The sequence below is a fragment of the Molothrus aeneus genome, chromosome 5 (assembly GCF_037042795.1).
Source record: "Molothrus aeneus isolate 106 chromosome 5, BPBGC_Maene_1.0, whole genome shotgun sequence".
Lineage (NCBI taxonomy): Eukaryota > Metazoa > Chordata > Aves > Passeriformes > Icteridae > Molothrus > Molothrus aeneus.
This window is the reverse complement of record NC_089650.1, coordinates 4,618,924-4,634,810: the sequence shown is the minus strand read 5'-3', so window position 1 is coordinate 4,634,810 and position 15,887 is coordinate 4,618,924. Positions and strand designations below refer to the sequence as shown.

Below are 15,887 nucleotides of genomic sequence, written 5' to 3'. Positions count from 1 at the left end.
GGATTTCAGTTTGGAGAAGGGGTTCACATAAAAGTTAAGTAGCAAACAGTAAGTCAGCTCTTACCCATAGAAAGTAGCAGGCAGGTTATAACTTAAAAAAATACAACTCCCACCCCAAACCAGTACAAACCCAGCTTGGTCAGACTCAAAGTTTGGTTACATTTCTTTTGACAGCAAGGCATTCCAGTGTTTGCATGTATATTCTACATCCTTGGATAGGATGCAACAAAATGAGGTAAGTCAAGCTTTCAGATCCATATCCTCTAAATAAATACATTCTCAAAACTGTTCTTAAGAGAACAGATGCTGAGTAAATAAATTCTTAATGTAACTTCAGCAACTTCAGCAATGAGTGAAAATGAGACACTACCACCTTGACAGAGTTTGTGAGATATTTTCAGTATGAGGATTCCAGGCATCTGCCACTGTCACTTATCATCCCCTCCTGTGCTGAGAGATGTGATCTGTCTTTCTGAAAAAGCCATTTTAAATCTAAGTGCTACAGCATAGAAAAAAAAAAATGACCATCAAGGCAGACCAAAAACTCTGTAACTCTTATCTGAACCCCAGGTATTGGGTATCTGTCCTCTGCTGGCCCCAGGTACCTCATTCTTCTGCATCTCTTGGAAAATGCAGAATTTCTCATGAAACGCCTTGAGGGCATGCAAGGAGGAATGGAAGGGGGAGAGAAAAAAGGGAATAAAATAAAAACAAAATAATCTTCCTCTCAGATGAGATCTAGACCAACTAGGGAAAGAGATTAAAAGAGAGATAAGTAAATACAGAAAATTCCTATTTAGTTCATCAATTTCTTCCACCAGCCTTAAATGCATTCATTAGCTATTCTAGTTCATTCTAGCATATATACTTAGAAAGCATTTCATATGACACTTCAATTTGCAGTAGTTCCACACCTTTGCCATCTCAGCCAAGGATCAGCTTGGCATCTGAGACTGATTTGTACTCATGGGATGACAGATTTGGGACAGGAGGCACAGGCCACTGTGTCTGTGACATTTCCCTCCCAGCAGCTCTTTTCTTCTTGAGCTTTTTTTAACATGTGTACCAGGCACCACCAGTGGGAACACAGTTTTCATTTCATTCCAGAAGAGCCTTCATGTTCTGAGGGGTCAATAAAATCTCTACATATTCTAAACCTTGCCAATTCTGTCGAATAGTGACATTCTACAAATGAATCAAATAATTTAAAAAGAACTAGCTTTGAAACTTTGCTTTCACTATACATTTTCCACATATAAATGTGTGCAATTAAACTAAATTCTTATACTAGATCCTTAGGTCAGTAGGGAGGGTGCACAGCAAGCTCCCTACCCTGGACTTCAGGAGAGCAGACTTTGGCTTCTTCATGGATCTGCTTAGTGGAATGCCATGGGATAAAGCCCTGGAGAGAGGAGGGGCCCAGGAAAGCTGGTTAACATTCAAGGAATGCTTCCTCCAACCTCAGAAGCAATGCATCCTAACAAAGAGGCAACAATGCTGTGTGGATGAACAAAGGGATCCTGGACAAACTCAAACAGAAACAGGAAGTCTACAGAGGGTAGAAGCAAGGGCAGGTAGCCTGGGGGGAATACAGAGAAATTATCCATGCATCCAGGGATCAGGTTAGGAAAGCTAAGGCCCTGACAGAATTAAAGCTGCCCAGGGACATCAATGGCAACAAGGAAAGATTCTAATAGGTATGCCAGTGATAAAGGAAGACTAGGGAAAACATGGGCCCTCTCCAGAAGGAAACTGGAAACCTGGTTATCCAGGATATGGAAAAGGCTGAGGTGCTCTAATGTTGCCTTGATTTTCACCAGCAAGTGGCTCCAGCCACAGCATCCCAGTCACAGAAGGGGTTGGGAGAATGAAGAACTGCCCATGTAGGAGAAAGTCACTTTTGAGAATGTCTAAGGCACCTACAGGTGCACAAGTTCTGAGGGAACTGGCAGAGAAAGGGCCTCAGCCACTATCCATCTCATTTGAGAAGCTGTGGCAGTCTGGTAGAGTTCCCACTGACTAGAAAAGGGGAAACAAAATCCCATTTTTAAAAGGGGAAAAAGGAATACCCAGGAGATTACAGGCTGTTTCCTCTTAGTGCCCAGTAAAGTAATGGGAGAGTGAGACAATGGATCCTTCTTACAATAACAGTGCAGAGCAGCTTGTAATCATGAAAACAAGTGAAACCATCTTATTTTAGATAGGACAGTCAGCCAACTTAGAGGAAAACCTGCTCCATGGGAGAAAGTAAAAACAACAACATTAATCACCTAGGTTTCTGATGTGATTCTCTGAGTCTGTGACCTGACTGGTGCTAGATCCATCTAAAATGCATTTCCCACCTACATACCTCTCGTTTGGATTTCTGGGAGGAGCGTTCCAGAATATCATCACTGGAGAGGTCAGAGTCCTCTGAGAAACTCAGGTGCTGACGGAGCTGTAAATCTGCCAAGTTGGGAATAAAAAGGGGAAGTTAGAAAAGTGGTAACAATCCTTTCTGTAAATCTTTTTGCTCAGCTGTAGGTTGTTTGATTAGCACCAAAAATACTCAGTCCTTTCGTGTCTGTGTCCATTGTTTTGCCTGGGAGGGATCAAAGAAGCCCTGCTCCACAAAACGACCAGCATGAGTTTGAGCTGTTCTAAGAGAGCATCACTTCCTCCAAATGCTGTTAGAAATAATGATCATGGTTCTCTTTTTGTGTTGTATCAATGCTCTTAGGATAGATACAGCACTTGGAATGACAGCAGCTGGCTCTATTTTGGCTGTTTGTACAATGCCAGAGAAATGTAAAATGTTTGCTTTTAATCACATTTATGGGTAACTTTTTTACTGTATCCCAAGCTGCCATCAAACATCTCTGCCTGCAACAGGTGGGCATGTGAAAGATTTACAGGAGGCTGCCAACTCCCTCCTTCAGAGATCAGCAGATAGCCACCAGATTACTGAGAACAGGAATAACAGCATCTCTGCAGTCTTCAGCTTCTGTGGAACCAGGTAGAAAGAAAGAGAGATCAGACAAAGAAAAGATGAAGATCAGATTTAAAGTAGGGAGGAAATGTCACAAGTTCCAACAAATGATGCTTATTTATCAAATCTAAGACATAAAACAGATGTACCTTGTACATATTGAGAATTAAGCTTTCAGTTAGGGTTCCATTTTTTTTCAGAGGACTCTGTCAATATGCAGAAACACAAATCCAGTCCCTAGCACCTATCCCACTCTGCCCATCTGACACTGGGAGCAGCAGCATTCACACGGTAGCTGAATAACAAAGCAAATCAAAACTACTTTCAAGGACACCTCGGAAAAGTAGGAGAAGTGCAGAGTGCAGAGGCACTTATCTGTTATACCTGCAGCTGTAATCAGTGGAGCAGAGGGTTTGTGCTTGCCAGAATCCACAGTGGCATTACTTGAGGGAGTACTTGGGCAAGACTTTTCATCAGCCTTTTTCTTCTTGTCTTTCTTATAGCCAGAGAAAACAGACTTCCATAAGGACCTAGGCTTTGTTGCTTCCTCTGTCCCACCACTAGATTTGTCAGAAAGTCTGCTATCGTTTTTGGATTTCTTCTCCTTTTTGTTCTTACGAGGGGAGAAGAGGGAACTTCTTTTCTTGCTCTTCCCACTGGAGCCTTCTGAAGAGCTGACAGACCCTTCAGGTCCAGCCATGTCAGCAGGAGGAGTGGAGTACTTCTCAGTAGCAGAATGATGTTTTCGTGCGGATCCCTCTGCTAATTTCAAGGCCAAATGTTTTGGAGACTCATAAAACAACTCTTTGGTCTTCAAGGGCATAGAAGATGCCTTTCTTGCCCTTGTGGCCGCAGTAGCAGCAGGAGCAGCAGTCATCTCCATATCTTTCATCTTACACAACTGTTTAGCCATGGCATCTCGTAGTGCTGGGCTCTTGACAGACTTCTCTCTGGCTCTCATTCTTTCTTCAGCGAGCTCCTTGGCCTCCACAGAAATGTCAGGGAACACTCTCTTCTTATGGTGAACCCTTCCTTCCATGGAGGGTGGACCACCATTTTCTTTCACCAAGGGCAAAAGATGTGGTTTCTCTGGCCTTGGCCTGCTGGTAGGAGGTGTAAAGAACTTCTCGTGAAGGCTTGAGTCCTCTGTCCTGTCATCGTACGTGTCCTCCACGTCATCAGCAAACGGGATTTCATCCACGCTCTCCGCGAACGACTTCCGCACCTCCTCCCTCTTGGCCGGGGCTGGCTCCTTGGCAGGAGGGGCTGGCTCCTGGCGCCGGGGAGCAGGAGGGGTTGATGCTGGTGTTGGAGGTGACCTGGCTTCCACCTCATTCTGCCAGAGTGCCTGGTACCTCTTCCTGCGCAGCGTGGCCGGCTCCTCGTTCTGAGGAGGTGGTGGGGGCGGGCTCGACGGGGGAGTTAGCATGGTGGAGTCAGAAGTGTTGAAGCTCTGGCTAGCCATGGTTCTCATGTTAGATGAGCTCTCCTGAAGGCCAAGCCCAGAGCTGCTGGACACATCTCCCCGTACTTCATTGGAAATCTTTAGCTCTTTTTCTGATGGAGACTTTGGAGTAAGCAGAGAAATCTGCTCATTTTCTAACTTGGATAGTCCCTGCCTTCTTGGGGCAGGCTGGGGTTTCACAGGATGGATCCTCTCATCCCCTGAAATATTCCTGCTATTGAAAGTCTTCTGAGGAGTTGCCTCCAGAGCAGACACAGTGAAGTTGCTCTCTGAGCGTTTGTTTCTGTCCACGGGGGTGAGCCCCAAGCTCCGTCGGATTTCAGCACTCTTCATCCAGAACTCTTCCACGAGGCTGCTCCGTTTCAGGGCTTCTTCTGCAGTAGTGGGGCTCCCCAGTTTTTCCACCTCACCATCCTGGCCCCTCAGGGCCAATTTGGCTAAAGGAGTAGATGTTAAGGCTGGGACAGGTTGGAAACATACTGGAGGCTCCACTGGGGATGGAATGGATGTTTCAGCAGAAGGCAAAGGCTGGGAACAGATAGGCATTTGAGCAGATGCTGGGGATGAGGCCAGTGCTGGTGCTCCTGGCTGGGACTCTCCAAGTGATGGGGCTGCAATGGCTTCTGGTGATGCAACTGGCTGGGACAACACTGGAGATGGTGGCACCAAAGGGCTCTTAACTTTCCTTTCTTTGGGAATTTCATCCTTTGGTCTTTCCTCAAGAATGAAAGGCTCAGGAAAAAAGCGTGGCTCTGGGGATTTTATTGCATGGCACACTTCAGCCAGGGGATCTTCTGCATCCTAGAGAAAAATGAAAAAGGGGAACGTTAATAGTCACTGAGCACATGAGAATACAATTCCTTTTTTTTTTTTTTTCGCTTTTAACAAAGCTAGAAATAAGGAAACCATTCAAGTATCAAAATACTAATTTAATGTCCCAAAGTCTGCCTGCTAAACAAAAACTCTGTCGGACAGAATCATTAGATGGCTATCAAAAAAACAAGCTTTATTTTAATAGAAAGTGAATGCTGTCAGCAAGCCAGACTCAGCTCACTGTAAAAGTAAATTGGCCTATGCCAAAGCTCTCTAAGACAATATTTTAGCAATTCCTTAAAAAAAAAAATAAAACATTTGGAAGGGAAAATTTGAATTGAACATTTTAAGGGTCGTGTACTTCCAGCTCTTACACACTGCAGTACACTTGCAAGCTGACAACATGACAGGACAACACTGACATGCCTCACTTCCTTAAGCTGAGCTATGTTCAGCTCTGGAACAAAGAGGCACTGCTTTGGTTACTACTGTAATTTTCAATTGCAGATGCACAGAATCTGTTTTTGGCACATCAAAGACAGCCAGACCAGGATAAACAGGAAACACCTTACTTATGGCTCCCTACATTTATCACATATACCTGTTCCTAGCTGCTCACTGAGATTAAAATATCCTGGATAATTCTGCCTGGACCTTTGTGATAGGAACTTGTGTGGCTGTGATAGAGCCACTGAACTCTGAAGATAGGAAAACAGACAGTATACATTATATTTTAAGGCTAAATGAAGTCAGATTTCAAGATCAACATAAATATTAGAAAAGAAGGAGAGCCCCCTGCTGTCAGTCCTCAGTTTATCCAACAAACTGTTTTATTGAACTACAGGAGCTAAGTAGAAAATGTCAAAGACTCCCTTTCTTACCTCTGCTTGTTTTGCTTTGGGACTAGCAGCTGGAGACAGAGGAAGAACACTCTCACTAGAGGGCTGGATGGGGATGGATGGCTTGCATGGACCTAGGGAAAGGAAAAATGTTACCAAAATACATAAACCATTAATATTCTATCATTTTTAAATGTCACACACAGCAAGTAGAGACAAATTTCTCAGCTTTTTACAAATTTTAGATTGGACATCTGGAACACAACAAAAATTTTTAAATGTCCAAAATGATACAAACTTTTTAACAACAACTTTTACACAAAAAAGCAGTTAGAAGGGTTCTCACATTTTACAAAGCTGTAATTAATGGATTCAGAACATTCTTCTCAAAATGTTAATGCAAGCACAGACCTTGTCACTGAGAGCGTGAGGTGATTCAAATCCAAGAGACTCTCTTCTCCTAAATCCCATAACTGTATACTCAAATGCAGTTGACATCATTCAAGCACTAAAGAGAAAGTGATTACCTTCTTCTGTCACACTGTGAGAAGCACCTTCTGCTTCTTCTTCTTCTTCGTCCTCAGAGACTTTCAGCTCTGCCCCTCCTGCACCACTCTGACGTAAGCGAAACTCTGCTTCTGCATCAGAGGCGATGTCTGATCATGGAGGGAAAAAACAAGAGAACTTGGATACAAGTCCATCAGGGCATAATGCCTTCTATTCACATGGTGCTAACCACTTTCATAACCTGAACACTTAAATGTTCACTCCTTTTTTGGTGATAATTAGTCATTTAAGCAGTAAATGTAAGCAGTAAATGATTGGACTGTTAGTACGAAGAGTTAAACCAGTAACTGAAGTTTTTCTTATCAGTTCTCTGGAAAATTTTCCATGTTTTCTGCCATATGCAGTTAATTTTACAATAGCACAGGAAGCATTCTGACAGTATTATGGACCTTTCACAAATTTAATTCTATTTCTGTTATTCATCAGGATTAGTATTGAATACAGACACAAGACATGGGGTGAGAGGACATGAGAAATTCATTACATAATCCAGGACATTGAGGTTCTTCTCTTTCTTTTTGTCCCTCACTCCTGGCTCCCTCTCAGATATTTGAAACAAACTCCCACACCTCTAAAAATAAGACCAGGTTTAAGTACCCTCATGCAAAGTGTTCATTGCCAATACATTCTGCTCACACAACAGGTTTAAAGGCTGCACAGTGGTACCCTACCATCGTCCAGCTCTGCACCCGTGTCTCCCTCTTCACCTGCCTGCCCTTCTGTGTCTGCAGGCTCTGTGCCCAGCTCATCCTCCACATCATCCTCCTCACATGGAGCTAGAATATATTCAAATATTGAGGGAAAAAAGAAAAGGAAACAAACACTACACAGTGAAAAAGTTCTATATTGAACGGCACCAATAGTTTACACCAGAGATGTTTATCAGTTACTGTCAATACAAGAAATCCTGAAATGTGTCACCTGGAGAGACATCTATGGTGAAGTGACACTTCCAGACTCCAGTGAATCAAGGAATGCCTACCCTTGGGAGTATCCAAAGCATTTACAGTGAAAGCTGCCAGGGCTTTTCTGAGCAACAGGTGTTGTGAAAAATTAAACAAGAAGGGGACTGGGAGGACATCAAACCAGAATAAAGGTTACTGTTCTTCCAGGAACATTTAGGGTTTTTCTTTACCACAACAGAACAGTTACCATCACTTGATAGCACATGTGTGTTAGGTCAAAACTGGAACCTCAAAATTAACCAGGACTGTTCATCTTGAAATTGAAACTGGCTTTGAGGGTGTAAGTCAAAGAGAGAGTCTGGGTATGGGATTTACCATTATTACACTTGGAAACTGTTTAACTCTGTGCAGCTACAGCAGTCTTTGGTAATAAGGTCTAAGAAAATGCATATGCTGTACAAGTGACTAGTGCACAAATTGAAATACTTTGAAGTAATTAAAATGACATATATAAAACCTTTTTTCTGTTACAGATCATTAATTGAGACACTTCTAAGTAATTCAAATTACTTATTCAAAACTTTTTTTTTCCATTTACAGACCACAATTTGATTTACTAGGTCAAAACAAAGAAGAGATTCTTGAATTTGTTACTCTCAAAACTATGACATCTGACACTACTGCTTTTGACAGCATTTAATTACAGGAGGAGAGACAAGATCAAAGTGTGGAGTATAAATCTCATTATTAAATGATATTTAAAAAAAACCCCTGTACAATGGATGATTTCCCGCTTTTTTTTTTTGTTAAACATTTCCATTAAACATAATTTAAATATTAAAAAAAAAAGTGAGCACTTCCAGTTCCTGATCCTTTTTATTTAATAGTGATGATGTGGCTCTTGGAACTATTTGCATCATTGCATTGCTAATTAAGGCAGTCTTGAAAACAAATCAACCTTCCCTGAAACCGAGGTGTTGCAACCTCTCCTTTAATACAGGTTTTTGCTTATTTCAAAAGACAGCCTTCAGCAGCTGGTTTGTGTTCTTCCTTCAACCTGAGAATTTCCTTTTTTCCATGCTCTGCAGCGAGCATGGAGTAGTTTATTTTCTGTCAGCTACTGTGAAATGCAGTTCCACTCATGTGTGATAATGTACTGGCCTATTCCTTTACATCAGAGGATTATCAAATCCAGACCCTTACCTATGTCAAGCACAGGAAAACTGAATCATGTGGAAAAGGCTGGAGTGCCTACAGGAGCATTTATAAATCTACTGAATAAAATCAAACCATATCCCAGTCTGATCATTGCTTAGGTATGCAATAGCTTATGTTATTTTGGAAATTATAATGTTATGGAATGGCATTACGGTAACAGCAAATGTGAGTAATCTTAATCAAAATTTGCAAAAAACATAAGTAATGTTAAGAATATCTGAATCCAGTATGTATGTGTGGGTCTTCAGATTCAGAAACCATGAATGGATGGGACACACACGAATTATGTTGGAGAGAGAGGAGAAAATCAGGTTTTAAAGAGGTTGGTACAAAAAACTCAATGGTAAGATTACAGATGCATCAATAAGTAACAACTTGGTGCAAGGGTGGGTCCCATTCTGAGGGACACAGGAAGCTTGCAGTGGCTGGTTATATGATACATATACTGTGCATATACATATATGCAGTTAGGATGAGGAGCAAGAGGCCAAAAGCTGTCACACAGTAACTCAGAAGTTACACACTACTGCAGCCAGAAACTGGGATCAGCACTTGGTTCATATTAGCTGGCAGCTGTGAGCAGCCTGCATCGTGTGCAGACACCTTGTAAACACTGCTGACTTGCCAAAGCAGCAGCAGAAGCAAAGTTTTAAAGGCAAGCTGGCTATTCTGATGTGCCAAAGCAACTCAGCTGTAGATCAACTACCCAGCACAGACTGCTCCACTAATTCAGACACCTTCACAGCTTTACACAATGTACTCCCTCACGATCATACCAGAATCTTCAGGCTCATCGATTTGTAATAGAGCTTAGAGGACCACGCAAAAAAAAAATCAGCTGAGCTCTACCATCCTTCAAGGTTCCTGAGACTTTCCTGAATATAAAGAAATACAACCACCACTATTCCTAAAGATCTTAGCTTCAACTTATTCTTCTTTGCTGTTTTCTTCACCACACAACTACAGTTTGCAGTTGCTACAGAGAAGTGCAATTGCTTTAAGCATTCTCTGTCACTTAACCTTTCAACTGCAAGAAAGCCCCGCGTTCCTTGAGTCTAAGGGTTGGGGGAAGAAAACCTGGCCCATCTTCAGTTGCCCAAGCAAATCTGAGCGCTCAGCTGGATCCCTCCTGCATTGCTGCCCCCAGGATGAGCTGTCCTTGGCCTGCCTGCCGAGGGTTAGGGTGAGTGTGGAGCTCATGCGAGAAGGGGCTGTCTGAGCAAGGCGGACATGCACACTCCCCGTCCCCCCTCCACCTCCACTCATGCAGTAGCGACAGGGCCGTAAGTTCCAGGGTTAAAGGACCAGCTCAGCTGCTGAAGGCACGGAGAAGAGAGGGGCAGGGTTATTGTGCATTGGAATACATAGAACATCACCAAACTACCTCCAGGGACCGTCTCCAGCCACGCCTGTACCGCCTCATGGCGTACGGAGGGAAGGTCGGATGCTGAATTTAAAAAACAATAAATTGTAAGAAGTCAAAATTAGACCAGCAGTCAGAGTCTAAAACAGAAGAGTGACAGAGGGAAATTTTTCAGTAGCAAATCCAGGAATAAAACCTATGAAATTTCAATCACCCGATTCCAGGCTTGAGAAGTAAATTGAGATAACACACAAGTGTCAGGAGCCTAATGTTCCTTTGGGATCTGTAATGTTAGAGGAAATATTCCTGTGTGGCACAGTGAGAAGAACACCACATCTGACCAGCATCTGCTGCTACCATGCTCCCCTTGGAACTCTGCAGAGGAGGGAAACTGAGAGAAGGAAGAGCTGAGCAGTGAGAGAGGGGTCCCACGTGTCCCAGAACCTGCTGCCCAGCAGAGGAAGGCGCTCATTCTGCTCCCAAAGCGGAATGAGAGGGATTTCTGGGAGCTGTGACACTGTCCCAGGCTGTCACATCAAACCTCATCACTGCTGATGCCAATGGGCTCTCCAAACACCTCGGATCACGGAATACACCTCCTCAGCCAGGAACAATCTGTCTCTTGAACTCAGGTTGGAAACTTACAGCATATCCACAAACAGATGTTGGCAACAGCCTTTGACATACCCAAACTGCTGATAACACCTGCACACACCTCTGCCATATGACAGAGCAATAGAAGCAGCTAATTATACATCAAGATTGTCCTAGGTTGGCCCAGTTTCAGGGAACAGAAAGGAAATACTGACTCCCTTCCCAAAGGAATTTGGAAAGATCACCTGTTGCTGGCCACTGTAATAGCCCCCCATAGAAAAGTAAGGATTGAACTCATGACCTTCAGACTATGAGAATAAAATACAAATTAAAATAAAAATCTAGAAACTAGAGTGACACAGACCCCCCAGGCAGAAGCACAAGTAACCTTAATTGTTGTAAACTTAAGAAACATTGTTAACATTTTTAGCTTAGTGCTTTTTAAACATTAATCAACCACTCTAGCAATACTGAGAGTTACAGAGAGTTAGACTCAGCCTATTTCTGTGGCTGTAGTGGGAACAAAATACCCATCTCTTATTTGTAGGGAGCTGATTTCACACCAGAAAAACCCAGTGCATTCTACAAACTGCAAATATAAGTATACCCAAACTGATCTGGAATTGTTTATCAAGCTAGACCAGGATTAAAAAAGCCCCTACATCAAACATCTAAAACTGCAAGGAAAAGATAATTATCTGGAATAGAAAAGAACCAAGTATCATGAGGTAGAGCTCTGGATTTTTAACGTAATTTCATTTTTTCTGTGAAAGACACCACTTCTTACAGCAGATATACTCCCTGTACAATTGTGTCACCATGGCTGCAGACTGAGGGAAGACCACAGCTCATCAGCTGCATGGTAAACTTTGATTTAAGCCCACAGATAAAGTACTTATGACATACTTACCTTAAGACACGCTGTAACATAGTCTAGAACAAGGTCAGCAGGGACTGCTGGAAGGTGCTCACATGAGATCTAGACTACCAGCATTTTCTCCCTCCAAAGTTTGCCTTTGAGTAACTGACACCTTGCACATTAGAGGTAGATACACTGTCAAATCTAAACACAGGGAGTCAAAGCCATCACTGATCAGATTTGCAAGCCCTTTGACTCCCATCATTCCCTGCTCATACCAGATGCAGTTACATACTTGGAAAAGAAGCAGCAGAGAAACATACTCAAAACAGAAGCTGACCCTGTTCAATCTTTGCTCTAGTAGCTACATAACACAGCCCCTCAGCTTTCCCTAGAAAGTGTAGTTTTCCCTGCCACAAAAAGCACGAGACTACTATTAGCATCCCTAGTCAGTTACAGAGGGCTGATTGCCAGCACTACCAAATCATGTGTGGTGAGGAAAAATGCTATAGAGTCAAAGCAGGCAGACAAACAGGCCAGAAGTCACACTGTCACAGAGCTGAGAAAGCAGCAGTTCTAAACAGACACTGACCTGAAAAGCAAAAAGTTTAACCAAGTGTAATTTCAGTGCAATTTGAAAGCAGCTCCTTTCAATCACTGCTGCCCCTGCTGAAGTCACTGGTCTTGAAGGGTGCAGAAGCAACAGAGTTAAACAGCTGCAACTGGGATCCAGGAACTGCTGGTGTGGGGCTTGGGGGAGATTACCTCTGGAGGTGGAGGACTTTGAGGCTGAGACCATTTTTTCCTCCTCCTCTTTCTCACGGATGTGTGTCCAGTGCACATCTGCCAGGATCTCCAGAGGATCAACCGGATTTACAATCTGCTGCAGCCTAAGGTTTCCAGCTAGCAGGAGGAGGGCATGGCATAACAGGTTGTAGGCAGGGTGTATGAAGGGCAGGGAGGAAAAGATGGGAGAACAGTGGAAAGGAAAGGTAGCACATCATAGGAAGGAAATAAGAAAAGAAAATATTATTGGCTAAGGTCAGTTTGCAAGACAGACAGAAAGCTCAGCACTGTGTGCACACGCATCCACCAGTACAGCTCCTCACACCTCCCATCCAAGCTGAGTCACGCCATTCCAAGGCAGAGGGATGCCATTAAAGCATCATCAGACATCATGTCTATTGCAAGAAGCTTTGCTGAAATGAAAGAAGTTCTCTGGGTGTCCAACAGAATGTGGTATGTAAATACCAATTTAGCAGAAATTCCCAGCTCCTTCAGCCTATTCGTTATGATTATTGCCAAAGATATTGTCTTGCTGTTTAAGGTGAGGAATAATGTCCACCTGACTGATGCACCAAGACAAATGGTTTTTTATTTCCTACTATTGGGCTAGGCACTTCTTTCTAGTCTGGGTACACACTTTGTGAATTAAATAATATGATGGATCTGAGAGTTTCACGTGTGTATGTGCATATGGGCACATGCTAATTTTAGCACCTAAAACCATTTTGTTTACTCCTGACTCTTTTGTACTAACTTGTTCAAAGGGAGAATTTTTTTCCTGAAGGATAACAGCCTTTTGGTTGTGACTTAACAGCTCCCCAGAAGGGAATTCCTGTCACACAAATTATTCTGTTTAAGAGAAATAGCATTACTCTGCAATTACTTGCCTACACAAAGCTCAGCTACTTATGGAATGTCAAAGAGAACAATGGGCACCTTAAGCAATTGATGAGCTTGTTTAAATTCTGCAGAACACCTGCCCTGGGAGCACTTACTCTGAGGTATTAAATTTATAGACCCTGTCTCTATTGCTGTCTGCTCTGGCTCTGTAACTCAGGCTTCATTTATCCATAATAAAATAACTGGCTCTGCAGGGGACAGGTGTTCACCTGTACACTGTCTGCAGGAGTGGTCTTCAAAAGCAATCACCTCAGCCTGAAAGGAAAATGCCCACTTACTTTTGAAAGTAGGAAGTCAATTTTCACAACTGGGTTACCACTGAGTAGGGCAAAGCACTGTTGCAGCAGTTTAGAACCTCAAAAGCAGTTAGATTTTCATATGGTGCTCTAGTGTTTGAAGGAAACAAGACACATTAGCAGCATTTAGAGCTTGCACTCATTATTTCCTGCTGTCTCATTTTAACAAGTTCCTCTCTCCCAGCCATGTTTTTCCCAGACATGACAAAGTGTTTGGGATTTCCATTTCAGGAATGACTATGTGTGAGATTTGGCATTAAAACCGCAGAAGAAACAGGCAGAAGGAACTGCAGGAAGGAGAGAATCAGCAGATGGTCATTAAAGGGAAAGGGGCTCAGAGGCACAAACCCAAATGCAGAGCAGGATTCACAATGTAGCCAAGGATTCTGCAGCTTTATGTCTCTGTTGCCTCACCAGAGTGTTTTTGTATCAATTACACAGCCACAAGGGCTACCAGAGGCGCTGGCCATCCTGCAGGGACAGGAGCCTGGGCTGTCCCCGCTCCGTCCCAAAGCGCTCGCATGCAGCCCCCAGGATGAGTAGGGTTAGCGCTTGCATCACCACACAAAGGTCTGTGTTAAAAGGTTTAGGTTTGCCAGCAGGGGCTGAGAAGTACAGAGTCACTCAGCAAGGCTTGGAAAGAGCAGGTCCCACATGATCTGCATGTTTTCAAGTGGATTGCTCTGGGATTTAGACCACTGTAACCTACACTCCTTTAGTTTTTCCACAGAGGCTTGAGCCTGTCCTGTCCCTCTCACCTTTTCCAATAAGTAATGAGCAGCACAGCCAGACATGAAGGGCTGCTGCTTGGCCTAGAGGCAAACCTAACACTTCTTTAATGCCTAAGTGCTTGAGAATTTCAAACACGTGGCACAGCCTTTCCTCAGGGCTGCCTGCTCAGCTTTGCAAGAAGCTGAACATTAATTGCACTTAGATTTGGAATGGTAGCTTTTCTCCATTTCCACTGCAGCAGCAGCACTTTATATGCTGTGGGCAGGCTCAACGTTTTCACTTTATTGGCTCAATGTTTTCACTTTATTGGCTCAAGGTTTTCACTTTATTGCAGTAAGGAGCCACCTGAAAACCAACTCCTTAAGAGTCAGGTCTGAAGCACCCTGACGACTGAAACAGGGGGAACTTCTTCAGGTATTCCATGCCCTTCAGCCACCTTACTAATACTTCTCATTCTTATCACAGAAAAGTTAGATGGCAAAAAAGTTATAATGCTTCTTCCATTTTTTTTTCTCTCTTGGAAAGAAAAAAAGAAAGTTAGAAGCTAAGCTACTGTTATTACAACCATCAGCTGTAAAATATGCAGTTTGACAACTGCATATGGCCCCTTACACACAGGAAGGCACTTGGATTTTCCTCTTATGTATTCTGGCTCTAATGAACCACATTGAGGGAATGAGGGGTTGACAAGCTATTGGGACCATGTGTTACAAAAACCCAAAAATAAACTGCAAGAGAATGCATCATGGAAAATGACACAACCAGTTAGATTTGAATGTTTGATTAATTTTATGACTATTATGTAACAGCTTGAAGAATCTTGAGGGATTGCTGTAGCTAGATTAGTTTCCTTCCAGACTCTCCCCACAGACAGACAGACCCACAGAGGACAACAGAAAAAGCAACTTTGCTGACACAAGCAGTCTAAAGGCAGTACTTCTAATGTGTCCCATGTGTCTGAGATAATACACAGGTGCAAGTAGTCTGCATGTGTAGAACAAATCTGATACTCCTTATTACCTGGAAGTCACTGTTCATGCAAATTACAGCAGCAAATTGTCCAGGTTTTCTAGAAATCCTGAGGTACTTGGTAGCTTTATCACCTTCCTAAAACCAGTGGCAATGACAGATCTGATTTATGGCACTTGAACCAGGAGATGAACAAGGGCTACTGAATCAGTTTTGAGGGAGCTGGTAACACAATGAAATAAAACACAGAAACTCTTCATGTGGGACCTGCTCTTTAATACCTTCCCCTGGAGGTGGAGACAGTGTACGGGTACCTTTATGTGTACCCGAGTCCTCTTCATCTGAGAGACGTTGAAGCCAGAGGCCTTGCTGCAGCTCTCTCTCCCAAGGGTTATACTCCCCCTCTACAGCAGAGGGAAGCACACATCCACATTTAGCACCAGGCACACGTGTACACACACAAGCCATGGAGAGAGGGAAAGAGAGAAAGAGAGAGGACAGCATCAGAAAGAGAGACTGCCTGGAAACGCTGCAGCTCCCCGTACTCCCGCTGTGTTCCAAGTGCCTGGCAGGAAAACTGCTCGAATGAAACAACATCCATCCAAGAACACCA

The 15,887-nt window shown here is 43.2% G+C and overlaps 1 protein-coding gene across 1 annotated transcript in view; it reads right to left on the bottom strand.

The window, feature by feature from the left end:
* MICAL3 (microtubule associated monooxygenase, calponin and LIM domain containing 3) overlaps positions 1–15,887 on the bottom strand; it is a 160,398-nt gene that overhangs the window by 26,114 nt on the left and 118,397 nt on the right. Inside the window, exons 28-34 of the mRNA XM_066550226.1 lie at positions 12,357–12,494; positions 10,160–10,222; positions 7,324–7,428; positions 6,613–6,741; positions 6,128–6,219; positions 3,353–5,234; positions 2,351–2,445 (exon numbers count right to left, since the gene is read on the bottom strand). Coding sequence (XP_066406323.1) covers positions 2,351–2,445; positions 3,353–5,234; positions 6,128–6,219; positions 6,613–6,741; positions 7,324–7,428; positions 10,160–10,222; positions 12,357–12,494 — 2,504 coding nt within the window. The remainder of the gene's footprint in view (positions 1–2,350; positions 2,446–3,352; positions 5,235–6,127; positions 6,220–6,612; positions 6,742–7,323; positions 7,429–10,159; positions 10,223–12,356; positions 12,495–15,887) is intronic.